Source organism: Mirounga angustirostris, unplaced genomic scaffold (assembly GCF_029215605.1).
Source record: "Mirounga angustirostris isolate CCGP_5_RB_7025 unplaced genomic scaffold, mMirAng1.0.hap1 SCAF_1, whole genome shotgun sequence".
Lineage (NCBI taxonomy): Eukaryota > Metazoa > Chordata > Mammalia > Carnivora > Phocidae > Mirounga > Mirounga angustirostris.
Genome location: NW_026991709.1, coordinates 204,216,610 through 204,233,475, shown reverse-complemented (window position 1 = coordinate 204,233,475; position 16,866 = coordinate 204,216,610). Strand labels below are relative to the sequence as shown.

At 51.9% G+C, this 16,866-nt stretch overlaps 1 protein-coding gene across 12 annotated transcripts in view; it reads right to left on the bottom strand.

Annotated features, from left to right (window-relative positions):
* Positions 1–16,866, bottom strand: part of EPS15L1 (epidermal growth factor receptor pathway substrate 15 like 1) — a 95,744-nt gene that overhangs the window by 50,530 nt on the left and 28,348 nt on the right. For 11 of the 12 annotated variants that reach the window (XM_045862775.3, XM_045862776.3, XM_045862780.3 and 8 more), the window contains 4 exons: positions 14,303–14,428; positions 10,289–10,348; positions 6,909–7,142; positions 1,626–1,783 (listed from right to left, as the gene is read on the bottom strand). In XM_045862775.3, coding sequence (XP_045718731.2) covers positions 1,626–1,783; positions 6,909–7,142; positions 10,289–10,348; positions 14,303–14,428 — 578 coding nt within the window. Of the gene's footprint in view, positions 1–1,625; positions 1,784–6,908; positions 7,143–10,051; positions 10,246–10,288; positions 10,349–14,302; positions 14,429–16,866 lie in introns of those variants that run through there. The other variant, XM_045862785.3, reaches the window with a different exon arrangement.

Below are 16,866 nucleotides of genomic sequence, written 5' to 3'. Positions count from 1 at the left end.
TGAACAGACTCGGGCCCAAAGAGCCAACGAACGGGGCCACGGGGCGTTGGGGGGGGTACATAAAGACCCCACCGAATGTTGCTGATAAAGGCTGATCTAAAAACATCTTCATTCTTGTTGCAGTCTGAGGGCGAGGTGTGCTGATTCTGCCTGCCAGGGCCGGTCCTGCTGCACACCCAGTCCACAGCTGCTCCTGGGCCCGAGGCCTCATCTCTTGGGCCCTCTCCTGCTCCCCGTCTCTGAAGGAGCGTGGCCTCCGAGGCCCGCATGCGGGGTGCTTGGCCAGCCCCGACCCGTGGCAGCACGGCATTCTGGCTCCAGGGCTATGCCCCCGAGCCCTCCGGCCGCAGCTGCTCCCAGCCAGCCCTCTGGGCGTGTTATCTGCGCTTCAGGGATTCCCCTCCCCGCTTCCCCGGCCACCTGCAGATAAACCCAGACCGTCGTTACTCTTCTAGAGCATGCTCATCCTGCCTTTTCCCTTATACGCAACGCTTTCTGCGTTCCTTCTTTAATCCAAGCATACTGGTGATTTCATTGTCACTTCCCTGTCGCTGCACCACTTGCAGGTTGAGGTACTGTCCCTGTGCTTTGATCGGGGCGCGGCATCGCCACCTTTGAATCACACGCACATCCCACTTCAAGGTGATAAAGGGGGCACTGGAGCTGAAGGGGCGGAGAATGACTGTCCCTGACCTGTCAGAAGCAGCTGGTCTCCCCCAGCTGTTTGGTGACTGACTGGGTGTCACACACACCTGAAGAGACAGCCTGTTTTCTCAGGTTGAGGCTTCCCCTCACAGAGTGGACATCTATGAATTATTACCAAGGACAGTTATTTCCCCAAGCTACTCAGTAACGTGCTAAATTTCACTGCTCTTCTTTGGAAGGGTTCACCTCTCCAGAATTATATGGAAATTCTCTCTTTGTGACTCCCAAGTGAAGCCCCCTAAGCCCTGAGGACAAAGTTAGGAAGTGACCTTCACCACTGGTCAGCTGCAAAAGAAGCCATCCCTGCGCTGTGAAGACTGCTCTGATCCACCCTGAAGGAAAGTAGGGGTGAGGCCGGCTCCCTGACCGGCCCTGAGGTGCGGACCAGAGTCTCGTTGACTGCTCACCCTCCTGATGGGAGCCGAGTCGAGTCACTGACCTTCACAGGCCTCCTAGGGGAGGTGGCCGCAGCCCCCACTGCCCAGGGCGGCTCTACCCGAGCTGCTGGAGACATACCGCACCCTCCCCTCACAGGGGCAGGGCCAAGCGTCCGCACCGCGACTGGCTGTGGCAAAGGCTGGGCGTCCCGCTACAACCAGCATAACCACCTGCAAGAACTCGCCCCAGTCACTCAAGCAAATTGCCCCAGAGCTGTGAGAGGGACTAAACGGGTGGAGAGTGAGCTGCCGTGCCCAGGATACAGAAGGGCCTTCGCACTCCTACCCCACTCAAGCTCCCGTCCACCCCGGCAGGAGGCCTGCTGCAGGGCTGGAGAGACGCCCCTGACCGCCATGCCCTGATGGACACCTGCCCCTCCTTCACCACAAGCCTCACTTCCTCGGGGCCCCTCAGAGCCGCCCACAGCCATGACCTCCATACAGAAGGCCAGGACGAGTCGATGTCCAGCTACCCGTCCTTACCATATGTGTGCTAGAAGGTTCTGGGTGAGGCCCGAGTGCATGAAGATCTCCTTCACCTCCTGGCCGCTCACATAGCCATCCAGGTCCAGGTCGGTCTTCAGGAATATCTCGTCAAATCGCATCTTATCCGCAACCGGCACCACCCAGCTCACGGTTGGCTGAAATGGGTTTCAAAATGGTTGGTCTCTAGCTTCTCATCACCATAAACAGGTGCTATTAAAGCGCTTCCACGCGCTCCTGATGAGAGAAGTTATTAAGGCGCTTCTCCACGCATGTGGGTAGCACGACTCCAAGAACCCAGAGGGCACACAGGAGCCCCATTCTGTAAGTGGGGAAACTGAGGCTGACAGCAGCAGACCCCACTCAGTCAGCCTCTCCCACCCCATCGCAGCACCCCCTCTTCCTTGTATTTAGAGGGGGGGAAAGACCCAGCAGGTCTGAAGGGGCTTGAAGGGAAGCCAATGAATTCTCCTTCCAGGAGGGGGTCCAAATGTGCCAGGCAAGACCCTCCTGACAGCCCACGTTAGAAGGACGGTCTCCTGAGCACCAACCAGCCCCACTCTGACGCCAGCCTTCCTGGTCCTCTCGTATTCTGCCTGCAAACACTTCTCTGCAGCTGCCACAGGAGTTCTCGTGCCACGGCTCGGGATTCTGTACTCCATCCTTCGACCCTGACTCCATTCCCCGTGACACAGCAGCGTCCCCATGAGGTGTCAGCGCACAGCAGACACTGACAGGGACTGAATGAGGTGGATGTGAAAATGGTGTCTGCTGGATGGACAGGCACCCAGGGCCCTCTGGTGCTGGCGGGGGAGCCCAGGCCCCAGATGAGCATGCTGTCACCTGTAAGGATCCCACCACCCTCGAGGGCACTGCCCCGGCAGATGCAGTGAAGAGTATCTGCGAGCCCCGGGTAGTGCCATTTCGGCAGCGACAGGGCTTGGCCACCTGCTGCATGTGTGACCCCTCCCGTTGCCTGCTCAGGTCTACATAAGAGGGGTCCACCAGGGCCCATGTACCTCCTATTTCAGGGACATCGGAGGCCCCTTCAGCTGCTAATTTCTGGACATGTCACCTCTGACCTTTGGCATACTCATTGAACCAAGTTCCACGGCGCCTCTGCCCCTTCTAGAGACGTTTTTCCTCATCCGCTCTTTCTGAACAGGTCTCCCTCGCTATCCAAATCCAGCATGATCCTGACGTGAGCACTGGGAATCCAGAACGTAAGGGGGGGAAGCAAGGGACACCATGTTACCCAGATCATTTCAGTTCCAGGATTCTGGATAGGGAGAATGAGTTAGTCCAGCAAGGATTTATCAGAACCTGTGGACCGAATTCAAAGAGCAAGGGCTCAGGACCGAATTCAAAGAGCAAGGGCTCAGGCAGCAGGAATTTAGATAACGAGAGAGACCTGCACTTTACCTGCCCTGTTATGTGAATTTTGTGAGCCACCTCAGAGTAGACATAAAGACGCACGTAAAGGATCTCTAACAAAGAAGAGGCCTGCTGTCTTTACGTCCAGTGGCTGGGGTAAGCTAAAGCTCAGATGCCAAGAAACCCGAGGAGGAAGTAACAGCAGATCAGACAAGCTAAGCTGAGGGAGAAAACGGTTTCTGTGCTCCACAAGTCCCAAGAGATTACAACTCTGGGATGACAAAAATCCTAACATTCAATGTGCACACAAAATGAGCTTGCTGCCTGATTTCTGGGGTGTCAGAGTATGTCGACAGCAACACTCCGAATCTAACTTGGCTACAAATCCAACAGGGAACAGCCTTCTCCTTGGAGCTGGGTCCCCAGAAAGGGCTGGGTTTAAGGCTGGCTTAGCAGCCACAGGCCCCCACTAAATAACAATAGACCCTGGTGGCTGGAAGGGGCTGTGCCCCACAGCTGGCTGTGAAGACAGGACCTAGCGGCCCTAGGCTGGTGGTAAGAGAAGTGGTGGAGGGGACGGCATGGTGACTGTGGGTCCCCAGAACTGCTCGCTCTCATGTCTGTGACCACCAGCTGCCCCCATCCTTGGGGAAAGGAACGCACCCTCGTCTTCCCACTCCCACCCAGATAGAGGTCCCTGGTAAAACAGGTCTAGTTGCAACCAGCAGCACGCTCCCAGGGTCTGGGGAGAGCCACCAGATCACCATGGACAGGGTTTACAAAGCTGGTCAACCTGCACTGCCAACAACCTTGGCCCCACTTGCTTCCGTGTCAGTAAAAGCTGTCACCACTAACCTAACCTACAGTACTTAGTAAGAACTCTCAGAAAGAATTTTGCAGACACAGGTGCTGGCTGTCTTGGGGAAGAGCTCGTGCAGGTCTAAGTTACCAGCCTTGGCCCCCTCTCTGACTCCATCCCACCCTTCTTCCTGTTTCTAGAGGTTCCCACTTGATAGCCTTGGCACAAGCTAGTCCTCTGATGGCTTTCTGTCATTCAGGTGTCAGCTCACACCTCCTTAGTGACCTTCCAGCTGACGCCATCTGCAGGAGCACACCCCTCTCCTCGGCCCAAAACTTCCAGGCCAGGCCCGGTTCTGCTTCTCATAGTATCTGACCTTCCTTAGTTTACTGAAATGTTTATTGTCTATCTCCCTAAGGAGGGCAGAGGCCAGTCCCACGGTCACTGCGGCATCCCCAGGAAGTGCAGGCACGGCTGGTGGGCTGCTGAGCTGGTGAAGATGCCCAGACTGCGCCATCTGGACGCTGGGCTTATTAACAGATACCCACCAACTGGAGGGGAAGCCCGATTACCTGTGCCTCTCCACATGGCTAGGGCAGTGATGGGGGGCTCTGTTGGCCCCCCTGACCAAACCGCCTCGACCCTCTCTCAGAGGACCCTTGCTCTATGGTGCAGCAAGCTCCTGGAAAATGAGCCGCCCCTGCCCCCTCCCCACCAACACCAAGCAGAATGCTTAACTTTACAAATATGTCACATGCAAGAGATTCACCACCTGATCATGTATTTCTGGAGCATTAAGTGCCTGACAATTCATTTTTTGATTGTAATTTAAGTGCCTGTCATTAAGCTTTTGATTGCTGAGGCACTCATTTCAAAAACATCCATCTCAGATGAACACATTGCCAGCCACATGATGAGGGAAAGAGCCAGGTGGCCCATGCGGTCCCCTGGGAAAGCCAGGGTGACCTAGATAGTTGGCCGCCTGAGTGACCCCACTTTTCCCTTCCCATGCTTTCATTCCCACTCTTATGTTTTAAATTCACCAGTAAAGAGTGAACCCAAGAAACCAGAGGCCCCCATCATCGACCCCAAAAAGGCAGAGCCCCATGCCCAAGCTTGCTCTCTCTCTAGCCCTGGCCTTGCTCTGGTGGCCCTGGGGGTGACGCACACTCTGTAGGACCTGTGAGTCATCAATCTTAGTTTTTCAAATTTTCCTGACGGTTGTTGCCAAGATGCATTTTGCAAATTCTAACAAGAGCCACAAAGACATCTGCTCCGGGGTCGGGGAAGTGTCGGCGGGGTCTCGCCCCAAGTTATGGGGGCCCCAAGTGAGCGCCACAGGCATCCCTAGCCGACAGTGCCACTTACTGACAGGCCGAGACCAATGCAAGATGGTTTCCCATTTCTACTCTTATGGTTCATATCTGAACCTGCATGGCAGTGCTGGCTGGCCCTTTTCATGTCACCTGCACTGCTTTCCCTCTGAAACCAAAAATGAGGCAGGACGCAAAGCATGACTCAGGATGGAACGCAGGATGTCACATTCTTGCGTGTCTGAGATCATCTCAAAGGTGCCTTTTTATAAAAGAGCCCTTCATGGTGTGCTACATTTGCCAGAACAAGAGATGTCTTTCTGGTTTTTTTTTTTTTTAAGATTTTATTTATTTCTTTGACAGAGATTGCAAGAGAGAGCATAAGCAAGGGGAACAGCAGAGGGAGAAGGAGAAGCAGGCTCCCCACCAAGCAGGGAGCCCAAGGCAGGGCTCGACCCCAGGACCCTGGATCAAGACCCGAGCCTAAGGCAGACGCTTAACCGACTGAGCCACCCAGCTGCTCCAAGAAATGTCTTTTTGATACATAAGATGCTGCCCGCTGGGAGTCAGAGCCCCCACACCGTCTTCCTAACAAGAGATGAATGCCTCGCTTGCTCACGTGACACTCAACATGTTTACTGAGCATCAGAGTACCTGAGATTGCTCTAACACTGAGATGATAACCAAGAACTAACTCTGCTCTCATGAAGCTAAGCGGGGGGGATGTGAAAGAGACAGATGACACATAACTACATAACAGGCCAGGCCTGGGAAATCTAGAATGCAGGGTGGACAGAGCCCAGGGCACACTGGCTGTGGTCACGCCCGAGCCCCCTGCTAAGGTGCCCCATGTGAGCAGAGGCCTAACGAAGCAAAGTGCTGGGGTATGATCTGGGAATGCACCTGCCCAGCAAAGGCGCTTCCTGAGGCAGGAGGGACAGAAACGAGAGAAGAGAGCCCGAAGAGAGCCCAGAGGTGGGAGCAACCGGAGTGTGTCTGAGGAAGGGTGATATTTGTGTGCAAATGAATGAGAAACTAACTCAGAATCCCTGTAGCTATGGACTCGATGTTTGTGCCCACCCCACCCCAGAACTCTTATGTTAAAACCTAACCCCAATGTGATGGTATTGGGAAGTGGGCCTTGGGGAGTGATTAGGTCATGAGGGTGGAGTTCCATGAATGAGATCACTGCCCTCATGGAAAGGACCCCAGAGAGCTCCCTCATCCTTTGCACCACGTGAGGGCACAGTGAGAAAACCATCTGTGAACCCGGAATCAGGCTCTCATCAGACACCCAATCTGCCAGTGCCTGGATCTTGGACTTCCCAGCCTCCAGATTTTCTGTGAGAAATAAATGTTTGTCACAATCACCCAGTCTATGGTATTCCATTACACTTAAACAGAGTAAGATACCGACCATAAATATTGTTTTAAAAAACATAATCATGGGGCGCCTCGGTGGCTTAGTCAGTTAAGCATCTGCCTTTGGCTCAGGTCATGGTCCCAAGGTCCTGGGATCGAGCCCCACGTCAGGCTCCCTGCTCGGCGGGAAGCCTGCTTCTCCCTCTCCCTCTGCTGCTCCCCCTGCTTGTGTGTGCTCTCTCTGTCTGATAAATAAAAAAAATCTTTTAAAAAACACTTTAAAAATGAATAAATAAATAATAAAAAATAAAAACCGCAATCACCAATGTTACCTTTCTGGGGTCCCGAATTACTTGCTCCCAAGGACCATCCGGCTGGAACTCTACCCGTGCAGACGGCAGCTCTAGAAGCGGCCGCTTGCAGAGGGCACCGTACCTGTGTTTGCTTGATGCTGTGCTTGGGGGACAAGCTCCCCGTGCTGTTCAGGCTGCTGACGCTGCCGTGGGAAGGCGTGGAGCGGAGGCTGTCTTTCGGTGGGGGGCTGGCAGGCAGGACGGGCACAGCGCCTGGGAACACGGTCTTCTTCCTCTTGGAAGGTGGGATGAGGGATGGAGGCAGGACAGAGGGCACAGGCTCCTTCTCGAGGGCTCGGTACACCAAGTGCATCGCCTGGGAGTGTGAAAGAGGATTACGTTCAGGTGGCCAGACGCAGGCCGTGGGCGGGGAAAGGGCAGCTCTTTCCAGGACTGCAGCGATGTGACTGCTCTTTTTGAGGTCCCTTCCAAGCTGTACAGAGTAAAAGATAAACCTTCCCTGATGCGTTCTCTTCCAATGCATCATTTTTCCAAGATGTGTTTAATCACATAAGATCAACATGAGCCCAAAAGGAATTCAATCATGCCCGACTCCACACGTGTCCCTTCACCACACAACTCCAGGGCTGACGAGTCCCCAAGTAGTGGAATTTGGAAGTCTAAAGACACACCACGGGCACTGTATGTACTTCCTGTTTCAGGCGGGCAGAGAAAAGAAACTTTGTCTAATACAAAGATTTAAGTCTGTTTTAAAGTGTAACAAAACCAGGGGTCCCTGGGTGGCTCAGTCGGTTAAGCCTCTGACTCTTGATTTTGGCTCAGGTCATGTCCATGCTGGGCGTGGAGCCTGCTTAAGAGTCTCTCTCTCCCTCTCCCCCGTCCCCCGCCTCAAAAAAAAGGTAACAAAATCAAACCAAAATTATAACCCTTCCCACTTAAAAATATTCCTTAAGTTGCTATTTGAATACAGACCAGATCACTAACACAGGTAAAATTTACCATCACTTAACGCTACAGAATGTTAAACCCAGAGAGTGACGAAAAGAAACCTAAATGACACAATCATAAGACCCATTTACAGAACAATATAAATTTCAGCTGAAATGATAGGAAATGATAAAAACAAAACAAGAATGGAAACTCAGGGCTCCTGAGGCCGTGAAGAGAGGGGCATGTGCCCGGGTTCACTGTGGGCCAGCCATCCCATGCCTGGGAAATCACCCCAAGAGCAGTTCAACGATCCAAATACTTCAAGTCCAGTGCGGTCAGAGAAAATATAAAAACTAAATAACGAGGGCCTGAGGGACAGCAAAGCTAGTGTTCAATGGGGACAGAGTTCCAGTTTTGCCGGATGAAGGGTCCTGGAGATGGGAGGTGGTGGCAGCTGCACAGCCACGTGAAAATATTAATGCCCCTGAACCACACACTTGAAAATGACTATGACGGTAAATTTTATGTTCTATATATTTTACCACAATAAAAAAAATAATAATGGGGTGGCTGGGATGGCTCAGTCGGTTAAGCACCTGATTTTGGCTCAGGTTGTGCTCTTGGGGTCATGAGATCGTGCCCTGTGTTAGACTCCAAGCTCAGCGCGGAGTCGGCTTGAAATTCTCTCTCCCTCCCCCTCTGCTCCCAGCGCTGCTCGTGCTCACTTGCTTGTGCTCTAATAAATAAATAAATCTCAAAAAAAAAAACCAAAACACTGCCCTTAACTACAAGAAGCTACTTTGTTCTACTTTGTTTGAGATTTAAGGGAACAAGGTGAGTGAATAAATCCCATGAATGGGAAAGGTCAAAGATGTGAGGTGGAGGGAAGGGAGGAATGAGAGGAGAGACAGAATGACACAGGCCCAGGGTGAGGAGGGCTGGCTTGCGAGGACATGAGCCCGGCCACTGGGCAGCTGAAGAGGAAGGTGGGGAGCTACAGGGGTGTGGAGGGCGCAGCTTCATGGGAAAGCAGCCTATAGGACGGGAGAGCCCTGATCAACACACAGAAATACCAGGGCCATTAGAAGTATTAGAGGGCGGGAGGGCCAGGGCTCAGACATAAGCAGACCTGAAAGCAGATGGTGGTGCCTTGGGGCACCTGCTGGGCCCGTCTATACACACCTACTTCCAGCTCTGTCTACTAAGAGGTCCTGAAAGCAGTGGCACCCCAGGGGCACTGAGCACCCCAGAGCCCACATCCTGGTTTCTAACACCATTCGCCACTACATGGAACCGGGGCTCCCTGGAGAACTAGGGCCGGGGCAGGAAATACACAGGAGGAGCCAGGAGCAGCCCCCCAAGCCAAAAGGAAGCAAGTGCTCAGACAATGATGTGATGTGACCAAAGGACAAAGGAGCCCGCAGGGAGGAGCTCCAAATGGGCAAAATAAATCACGCCACTAAAAGATTATAAACCGTGGAACAAAGGATGCAGCCCTGAGTCCACTGTGATACAAACTCCTATAGTAGAAGGCTAACTAGAAAATGTGCAAGAAGTGCCAGAATTAGAGACTCGTCTGGCAACCACCATAATCGTTACTCAATCAGGTGAGACTCCTGGGAGGGCACGAGAACTAGCAGGTGAGAGGTGGAAGAGGAATGGGGTGGTCCAACCTCCGTGTGTCTCCCACAAGAGACTGAGCACACAGGAAGACAGTAACTCTGCAGAGAAACCCACAGGCTCTACCAACTGCAATCAAGGTTGACACTGTGTCAACAATGTGGGGTAAGATACCACAGGTCCTGTCGACGGCATGGAGCCCAAGAAAAACAAGCATCAGCTCGGTGGGGTCCTGCCTCATGCAAGTGCACGACCTGGATCATCATGAGGAATCAGCCGATATCCCCAAGCTGAGGGACCCTCTACAACTGCTGGCCTGCGCTCTTCAAAATACCCATGAGACACAGAGACAAACGGAGCTCTTGCTCCAGATTAGAGGACATGAAAGAGACGCTGCTGCGGAATCTAACACAGGAGGCTGGAACTTCTTTGCTGCAAAGGATGTCTGGGGACAACTGGCAAGGTCTGAATAATATCCTTAGGTGATACATAACAACATATTAACACAGAAGCTATACGATAAGACACAAAATAGTATGATAAATCCGACACTGTCAATGTTAATTTCCTGATTTTGAATTGGACACTGGGTATGTAAGAGAATTCCCTGGTTTTAGGAAATACACACTGAAGTGTTCTGGGACAAAAAGGTATGGTGTCCGCAACTGACTCCAAAATGGCTCAAAGGAAAATTTCAGGTGTGTGTATACTTACATGCATATGGCGTGAGAGGGAGAGAGGAGGAGGATAAAGCAATGTGGTAAAATAATATCACTGGGGAATGTGACTCAAGGGTATTCAGAAGAATTCTCTGTATTACTGTCACTTTTCTTTAAATCCAAAGTACATCAAAATAAACACTCCTTAAAAATCAGAGGAAAAAAAAACACGACTCGAGAAACATTTCCTTCCTCAGCAGAGTGGAAAACGAGAGTCACAGCAGGGGCCTACCACAGCAAACTCATCTCTGTCCAGGTGCCCATCCTTGTCAATGTCACTGAGGTCCCAGACCTGCAAGGGAAAGAGAGCAAGGCTTACTGGGGAAGGAAGCATGCCTGCCAGAGCTCAGATTCTGAGTGCTCGGTGATTAGCAGGGTTAAGACAAGGCAATCAAGGGCGCCTGGGTGGCTCAGTCAGTTAAGCGACTGCCTTCAGCTCAGGTCATGATCCTGGAGTCCCGGGATCGAGTCCCGCATTGGGCTCCCTGCTCGGCGGGGAGTCTACTTCTCCCTCTCCCACCCCGTTTGTGTTCCCTCTCTCGCTGTGTCTTTCTCTGTCAAATAAATAAATAAAATCTTTAAAAAAAAAAAGACAAGGCAATCAAAATGCATTTGAGAAGCAGTCGGTGGGTTCTCTGAAAAACCACTAGCTGATGAAGTATCGTCAATTCCAAGATCCTTTTTGTTATACTATGTTCACTTTCTCTAACAAATGATCATAATTATAAACACGTCCACCTTGGTTTTCTCTTTACCGTCTTACCAGGAATTCTTAGAAAAGATGCTTTGGTTTTGGCACAGGTGTTGCTCCGAACACAAGCCCCCCACCACCATTCACGCTGTGCAGGGCTGTGGGCGTGCCTTCACCATTGGTGGATGGTGAGGCAGGTGCCACCAAGTATGCTTGGCCCACTTGGCACCCTGAAGATGAGGCAGACAGGTATAGGTTCCTATTCTGGGTCAAAGGCCAGGTGCCAGATTTTCTCAAGTACAATCAAAGCACTAGCTTCCTGACCCAAGTCAGCCCCACCCCGAACCAGCAGGCCTGCCCGACTCGGACAACGCTGCGCACAGCGCCAGTGCCCAGAGCTAAGCAGATACCATAGCGTCCAAACATGGTGCTTCACGTGCTGGTCCCCTCTCAGTCAATCATGAGTGACATCAGCCCAGGGATATTTCTCATGGGCAGGTCCTCCTCCCCAGCCCTGCTGCTGTCCTTGACTTGGGCCTCTCCAATACTCCACAGAGGCCAGAGCCTCCAGCTGGCCTCTTTGTCTCTAATCCTTTCCCCAGGGCTACCATGGGGACTGTTCTAGAATACACTCTGAGACTGTCCCCTAGACTGGCACATGAAGCCCCCTGTGCCCTACACAGGTCCCTGCACCAGAGCCCAGCTTCCAGGGACTCCACCTTGCTCTCTAGGGAGCCCAAAGTGTTCACAGTCCCTTCAAGCAGAGAGATGACATTTTGGAGGCATTCTGTATCAGGCTGAGTGCTTTATGCCACCAGGTTCAATTTAGGAAGCAGAGGTTCACGAAGAGTAACTTTTTCAAAGACATGGCACTTGCTCGGGGAACTAGGACTAGAACAAGACTTCCTGGCTCCACGCCTCTCCCCGCCCAGGGCCTCTCTACCTCAGCACCACTGACATTTGGGACTGTATCACTCTCTGTGGTGGAGCTGACCTGGGCCCAAGTGATGTTGAGCAGCGTCCCCGGCCTCCACCCACCTGATGCCAACAACACCCGACCCAGGCAGGACAACCAGAACTGTCTCCAGACACTGCTCAACATCCCTGGGGGAGGAAGTGCCTGGTAAGAATACCAGCCCTCCCCAGCACGCCTCTCCTCATGCTGTCATGCGCCTGGCCTTCCCATCCCATCGTCAGCCCCCCATTTCTTCTCTCTTGAGGACACAATCCAGAAGTGCCTACTCTAGGAAGCCTTCCCTGCCTGCCCTGTACCCCTCTGCTCTGGCGGGTCAGGCACCTCCCGTCTGCCACTGTCCTCACCGGGCAGAACCACAATATCAGGGAGGCAATGGGCAGCAGGGGGTCACCAGGAAGAGTGAGGGCTCTGGGGACCACCTAGGGCTTCATTCTCCTCTCCGTGAGACCGAGAGGCTTATTGGCCACTCCGAAGTCCCCCTTTTCCTCATCTAGAAAATGGAAGGGACGCCATCCATAACAAGGTCGTTTCAAGTCCTGAAGGACCTCATTCACGCAAAGTGCTGTAACGGGGCTTGGCATGTAGGAAGCCCTCGATAAAGAGATATTATGATCTTAACTGTTACTTATTTGCTCTCCTGGACTACATCTAATCTCATCCCCATCTTCCCGGTGCTCAGCAAAAGGCCTGGCCCCAAGCAGACTCCAACCTTCCTGAATGACTGAATGGATGGTTGGTGCATGGAAGCACAGATGAATGAACAGAAGCAGAGAGGCACAGATGCACGAGTGCACTGGTGCATCACGGACAGACAGGTGCACAGATGGATGGGTGCACGGATATGGAAGCACACATGCATGGACGGACGGGTGCACAGATGGATGGGTGCGTGCCTATGAAGGCACGTGTGCGAAGATACGGATGGGTGCATGGATTCGGATGCACACAGGCACAGGAGGATGGGTGCATGGATACAGATGCACGCGCGCACAGGTGGACAGACGCATGGATATGGATGCATGTGTGCGGAGGTATGGATAAGTGCATGGATATGGATGCACGCACACACAGGTGGATGGGTGCAAGGATGTGGATGCATGTGCACATGCTTGAATGGGTGCACATAAGCCTGGCACGTGCAGAAAAGCAGATGAGAAGTGACCCGTGTGCCACAAGACCTGGAGCCTGGCAGAAGATCTGCACAATGCACCCTTCCCAGCCACAGTTCCCTTTCTCATGAAGCACACTCCACCTCTGTCAGTCTATCTGTCTTGTTCGTGATCTGGCTCTACAACAGGATTACATCCAGTTGTCAGGTATTCTGCAAGGACTGACAAATGCACGTAATGTGCAGGCTGCAATTAAAACTCATGCCTTGTAAAGATGCTTAGTCCCCAACACAGAGCTCCGCCTACACCAGGCCACAGCCAAAAGGGAACAAAGGGATTTGAGAGATTCCCCTTTCTTAGTGGCCTTCTTTCAAAATATTGTATTAAGATAGGCTCTACCTGGATCCTATCAAATGGGCCAGTGTCCACAAAAGTCATAATCAAACAGAAACATTATTAGGTGAATCCAAAGGACAAGAATTTGTACCTTTCCCAAAGGTTCTACCAAATGTCATGAGCTAGACCCACAGGTGTCGCCTGGAGCAGCAGGGACTATGCTCAGTCCCCTGCTCTGGGCCTGTGCCTGCCACCTCTCTGTGATCCAGTCCAGACAGATGACAACATCCATCCCTTCTCAGTGCGTAGCAGGGAACTCAGTATGGACAGCCTTGTGGAACTGGGCTTTGTGCACAGAGCAAACACACAGGGCCATGATGCAAACCTCATTGGAGGGAAGACAGTCTGGAATAAAAAGCTGCATCTAAAAAACTTGTATTTAATAGGAACAAAACTAAGGGCCTTTTTTTAAAGAGAATGCATAAAATTTTTTCTAAACTTGCAGCAGAATTTAAAGTACCTTTACCTTAAGCTCATAGGCAGAAGAAAAGTAATTAAAAAAAGAAAAGAGGGCACCTGCGTGGTACAGTCAGTTGAGCATCTGACTCTTGGTGTCAGCTCAGGTCTGATTGAGCCCCGTGTTGGGCTCCACGCTTGGTGCAGAGTCTGCTTGAGATTCTCTCTCCCCCCGTCTCTTTGCCCCCCCCACTCACGCTCTCTCTCTAAAATAAATAAATCTTAAAAAAAAAAAAAAAGAAAAGAAGAAAAGAGTTCTAGACATACACTCCCATACTGCTCCCCAGAAGCACACGGAGTAGGGGACATCCCAGGTCTGGGTTCAAATCTCACCTCTGCCCATCTTTGGGCCCCGGGCAGCAAGCTCACTTCTGAAGCTGCCTCCCCAGGCGTGCAATGGGCCCACACCAGCATCTTCCCACAGGCTGGGGAGCATCTGTGAGCCACATCCATGAGGCCCTAAGCCAACTTGACTGTAGCAAGTTCTCCATGTACATCGGCTCTTACAAAGCCCCTGATGGTGCATGGCCGTGTGTAAAGCCTCATACGTGTGCGTGGGGAGCAAGCTTGGGGCAGACGGAAGTCAGCAGCAGTTCAGGATGTGAGAGAACCACTTACCCGGCCCAGGACATCAAGAGGCAGCTTTGAGTTCATGAGGACTGGCTTGACTTTGTCTCCAGAGAGCAAACCATTGATGGGTAAGAGGCTTTCAAAAATTCCGTCAAATTTTGCCTTTTCTTCCACCTAGTTGGAAAGGAATAGCCTGAGTGAGTAAAAAAAGGGTGCCTGTGGGAGAGTCTAAAATGAGCTCTGACCCAAAGCTGAATGAAAACAGGCAAGGACCTGCCACTGGCCTTGCCTAAAAGCACAGGACGTCTTATAGCAGTTCCAGAGTGAACATCTGCCCTGAAGGAAACAGCTCCCTGGCAACTACGAATTTGGCGGCCAAGGTCAGTGAGGAGACAGGACCTGGCCATGGGCCTCGCTCTCCACCACAGGGGCTGTCTGGGAGACAAAGATCGCCCCTACCTCCCTCCTAGGAGCTCACTAGGACTAGAAAGATGCAAGTGTGAATGGGTTTTCGTTCTTTAAGATAAACAACTAAATCTGAATGTCAACCTACAGAACTAAAAGAGCTCAAGAACCAAATACAAAAATAAACCAAAGACTTAAGCAACCAATTATCAAAATCAACTTTAAGAACAGGAAATCCTCTCAGAGTAAAAAAATAAATTATAAAAGCTCCTAGTGAACAGAGAGGTCTGGACGGGACTTAGAATGCAAAGTAGCAGCTATGGCTACTGTGAAATACGAAATGCGGGCGGTGTGTCCAAGGGGCCATCGGTGAGGCGGGTCTGGGCAGGGGCAGTCTGCCCTCCTCCAGAAATAAAACCCACAGTGACTGGACCCAGGGGGGCAGACCCCTCACTACCTGCTCTGCCCACAAGCTGGAGCCACAGGAGCACTAAGAAACCCTCACAAGCATCTGTTGACAGAATGGATAACCAAAATGTGGTGCATCCACACAATGGAATATTCTTCAGCCTCAAAAAACAAGAGATTCTGACCCAGACTACAACAGGGATGAACCCTGAGGACATTATGCTGAATGAAATAAGCCAGACACCACAGGACAGGTACTGTGATTCCACTTCTATGAGGTCCCTAGAGGAGTCACACTCTGAGAGACAAGAAGTAGACTGGTGGGCGCCAGGGACTGGGGGCGGGGCAGGGGGGAGTTAGTGTTTAATGGGGACAGAGTTTCAGTTTGGAGCGATGAGAAAGTTCTAGAGATGGATGGTGGAGATGGCTGCACAACAGTGTGAATGTACCTAACGCTACTAACTATATGCTTAAAAATGGTCAAGATGGTGGGGGTGCCAGGTGGCTCAGTAATGTTGAGCGTCTGACTCTGACCAGTCATGATCTCAGGGCTGTGGGATCGAGCCCCGCATTGGGCTACCTGCTCAGCACGGTGTCTGCTTGAGATTCTCTCTCTCTCTCCCTGCCCTCCCCATCCACGTGCATGCGTGTGTGCGCGTGCATACGTGCGTTCTCTCTCTCTAAACTGTCTGCATGAGATTCTCTCTCTCCCTCTCCCTGCCCTTCCCGTCCACGTGCATGCATGTGTGTGTGAGCATACATGCGTTCTCTCTCTCTCTGCATGAGATTCTCTCTCTCCCTCTCCCTGCCCTTCCCATCCACGTGCATGCATGTGTGTGCGCATACGTGCGTTCTCTCTCTCTAAATTGTCTGCATAAGATTCTCTCTCTCCCTCTCCCTGCCCTTCCCATCCACGTGCATGCATGTGTGTGTGAGCATACATGCGTTCTCTCTCTCTCTCTGCATGAGATTCTCTCTCTCCCTCTCCCTGCCCTTCCCATCCACGTGCATGCATGTGTGTGCGCATACGTGCGTTCTCTCTCTCTAAATTGTCTGCATAAGATTCTCTCTCTCCCTCTCCCTGCCCTTCCCATCCACGTGCATGCATGTGTGTGTGCACATACATGCGTTCTCTCTCTCTAAACTGTCTGCATGAGATTCTCTCTCTCCCTCTCCCTTCCCTTCCCGTCCACGGCATGCATGTGTGTATGTGCGCATACGTGCGTTCTCTAAACTGTCTGCATGAGATTCTCTCTCCCTCTCCCTTCCCTTCCCGTCCACGTGCATGCGTGTGTGTGTGCACGCATACGTGCGTTCTCTCTCTCTAAATTGTCTGCATAAGATTCTCTCTCTCCCTCTCCCTGCCCTTCCCGTCCACGTGCATGCATGTGTGTGTGCGCATACGTGCGTTCTCTCTCTCTACTGTCTGCATGAGATTCTCTCCCTCTCCCTGCCCTTCCCATCCACGTGCATGCGTGTGTGTGCGCGCATATGCGCGTTCTCTCTCTCTAAATTGTCTGCATGAGATTCTCTCTCTCCCTCTCCCTGCCCTTCCCGTCCACGTGCATGCATGTGTGTGTGCGCATATGTGCGTTCTCGCTCTCTAAACTGTCTGCATGAGATTCTCTCTCCCTCTCCCTGCCCTTCCTGTCCACGTGCATGCATGTGTGTATGCATACATGCGTGCATTCTCTCTAAAATAAATCTTTAAAAAAAAAATGGTCAAACGGTGAAGTTCATGTCACTTATATTTCACCATAATTAAAAAGAAAATAAGAACACAGAAAGGAGAGCACACA